Source organism: Rutidosis leptorrhynchoides, chromosome 6, assembly GCF_046630445.1.
Source record: "Rutidosis leptorrhynchoides isolate AG116_Rl617_1_P2 chromosome 6, CSIRO_AGI_Rlap_v1, whole genome shotgun sequence".
Taxonomy (NCBI): domain Eukaryota; kingdom Viridiplantae; phylum Streptophyta; class Magnoliopsida; order Asterales; family Asteraceae; genus Rutidosis; species Rutidosis leptorrhynchoides.
Genome location: NC_092338.1, coordinates 296,774,763 through 296,777,441, shown reverse-complemented (window position 1 = coordinate 296,777,441; position 2,679 = coordinate 296,774,763). Strand labels below are relative to the sequence as shown.

Genomic DNA, 2,679 nt, shown 5'->3' with positions numbered 1-2,679 from the left:
CCCGGAACGCTAAACCGGTCGTTAAACGCAACCAAACGTTAATTTATTAAAAACCCAATAAATTAATTATTTTTAAAAAGTTAAAAATTAATAAATTAATTATTAAAATAAACCCAAGCGTTTCGTTGCTCAAAAAGCAGTTATCAAAATCGTATCGTTTTTATCGTATTTCATTATCCGAAATATTTATTTGAATTAATATCAACCCATATTAATTATTGTAACCCTCCAAAGATCAAGTATGCATTTATTACACATAAACACATAAAAGTCAAATAATCGTCGTTAAATAAACTAACGGAAGGTTAACGGAAGTAACGAAAAAAGCAGGGTTGTTACAGTTTGCTTCATCCATAACACTTGTGCGCATGCTCTTCCCATAGCTACAAGGCTTCGGTGGTAGACAATGCAACGAACGTTTGCTTCTTTGAGAACCATGATGTTAAGCAAAGACCCACGAACGCGCATACTCCACTTGTGCTCTTTCTATCAATCATTGACTCTCCGTGATCGAAATCCGCAAAGCACATAATATCAACCCCGATGAACTTTGGATACCATAACCCAAGATGCATTTTTCCCTTCAAGTATCTAAAGATCCTTTTAATGGCCTCAACGTGTGTTGTTTTTGGATTTTCTTGAAATCTTGTACACAAGCACACACTAAACATGATATCAGGCCGGCTTGCCATTAAATACAGAAGGGATCCAATCATTCCCCTATATTTGGTGCTATCGAATGGTTCTCCTTCTCCTTCTAAAGTAAGCTTCACATTTGTTGCCATAGGAGTCACCATTGGTTTTGAGTTCTCCATTCCAAACTTTTTGATCATTTCATGAATGTACTTTTGTTGGTTGATGAACGTTCCATCTTCTAGTTGTTTGATTTGAAGTACGAGAAAGAACTTAATTTCACCCATCATCCTCATTTCAAACTCATCATGCATTAAGTTAGAAAACTCATTGCTAAGAGATTCGTTAGTAGAACCAAATACAATATCATCAACATATATTTGAACTATAACTAAATCTTTTTCATGCCTTTTAATAAAGAGTGTGTTATCAATTCTTCCCATCTCATAACCGTGATTTATTAAAAAGGTTCTAAGTCTTTCATAACATGCTCTAGGTTCTTGTTTAAGTCCATAAAGAGACTTTTTAAGTTTAAAAACATGATACGGTTTTTCGAAATTTTCAAACCCCAGAGGTTGTAACACATATACTTTTTCATTAATGAGACCATTTAGAAAAGCACTTTTAACATCCATTTGGTAAAGTTCAAAGTTATTTGCACATGCATACGTAAGAAGTATTCTTATAGATTCTAGCCTAGCGACGGGGGCAAATGTTTCATCATAATCAATTCCCTCTTGTTGGCTATATCCTTGTGCAACTAGTCTAGCTTTGTTTCTAACTACATTACCATCTTCATCTAGTTTGTTTCTATATACCCATTTGGTACCTATGATATTGCTCTCACTAGGTATAGGAACCAAATCCCATACATCACTCCTTTGGATTTGATTTAATTCCTCTTGCATTGCTTCTACCCAACTTTAATCTAATAGGACTTCCTTAATATTTTTGGATTCTATTTGGGAGATGAAAGCATAGTTGGAAATTAGGTTAAATGCTTGAGACCTAATGGTTCTAGTATTGATATCTCCTATGTCTTGTTCTATGGGATGATCCTTAACATGTTTAAGATCAATTGAGGATGCTAAGTAATCCTTACTTGGTTTTAAATGAGATCCATCTTCATTTATTTCATTTGACTCAATTTGAGTTGGCATTATTTCCATAGCATCTTGTTTTATCACATCATCATCTTCTAAAGGTTTAGTCTTAGGTGGAGGAGGAGTTTCATTGAATGTAACATCTAGGGTTCTTCTATGACATTGGTGTATTTATTTAGAACCCTATATGCCTTACTTTCTAATGAATATCCTAAGAACACTCCCTCGTAAGCTTTGGGTTCAAAATTTGTAAGATATTCTTTTTTGTTTAAGATAAAACATTTGCATCCGAATAATCTAAGATGACTTACGGTTGGTTTTCTACCATTTAAGACTTCATAGGTTGTTTTATCCATTGATGGCCTAATTAAGACTCTATTTTGAATATAGGTGGAGGTAGCAACGGCTTCACTCCAAAACTTTTGAGGTATAGATTGTTCATTTAGCATTGTTCGACTCATTTCTTGAAGAGTTCATTTTTTCCTTTAAACAACCCCATTGGATTGAGGTGTGCGAGGATTCGAGAAATTATGAGAAATACCATTTAAATCATAAAAGACTTCAAATTGAGCATCATTATCAAATTCTCTACCATGATTCGTTCTTATTGTTACTATAGTACAACCAAGCAAGTTTTGTATTTTAGTAGCAAAGATTATAAATTTTTCACATGCTTCATTTTTATGCTTTAGAAATAGTGTCCATGTACATCTTGAGAAGTCGTCTACTATTACTAAAGTATAAAAATTTCCTCCAAAACTTTGAACGGCCGATGGCCCAAATAAATCCATGTGTAAATGTTCTAGACATCTTTTAGTAGAGATGAAATTCTTAGGCTTATGACTTGAATGAACTTGGTTTCCTACTTTGCATGCATCACAAAAATGACTTTCATATTTCAATTTAGGCAAGTCTCTAACTATGTCTTTTGACAAAATGTTAT

General features: G+C 33.6%; 1 protein-coding gene across 1 annotated transcript; it reads right to left on the bottom strand.

Moving 5' to 3' along the window:
* Positions 1-383: 383 nt before the first annotated feature.
* Positions 384-815, bottom strand: LOC139854570 (uncharacterized mitochondrial protein AtMg00810-like). Its single transcript, XM_071843868.1, has one exon. The coding sequence runs from the start codon at positions 813-815 to the stop codon at positions 384-386; it is 432 nt and encodes a 143-aa protein (XP_071699969.1).
* Between the last annotated feature and the right edge of the window lie 1,864 nt (positions 816-2,679).

Excerpts from the sequence above, each read along its gene's own strand:
- LOC139854570 (XM_071843868.1), bottom strand. The coding sequence starts at position 815 with ATGGAGAACTCAAAACCAATGGTGACTCCTATGGCAACAAATGTGAAG.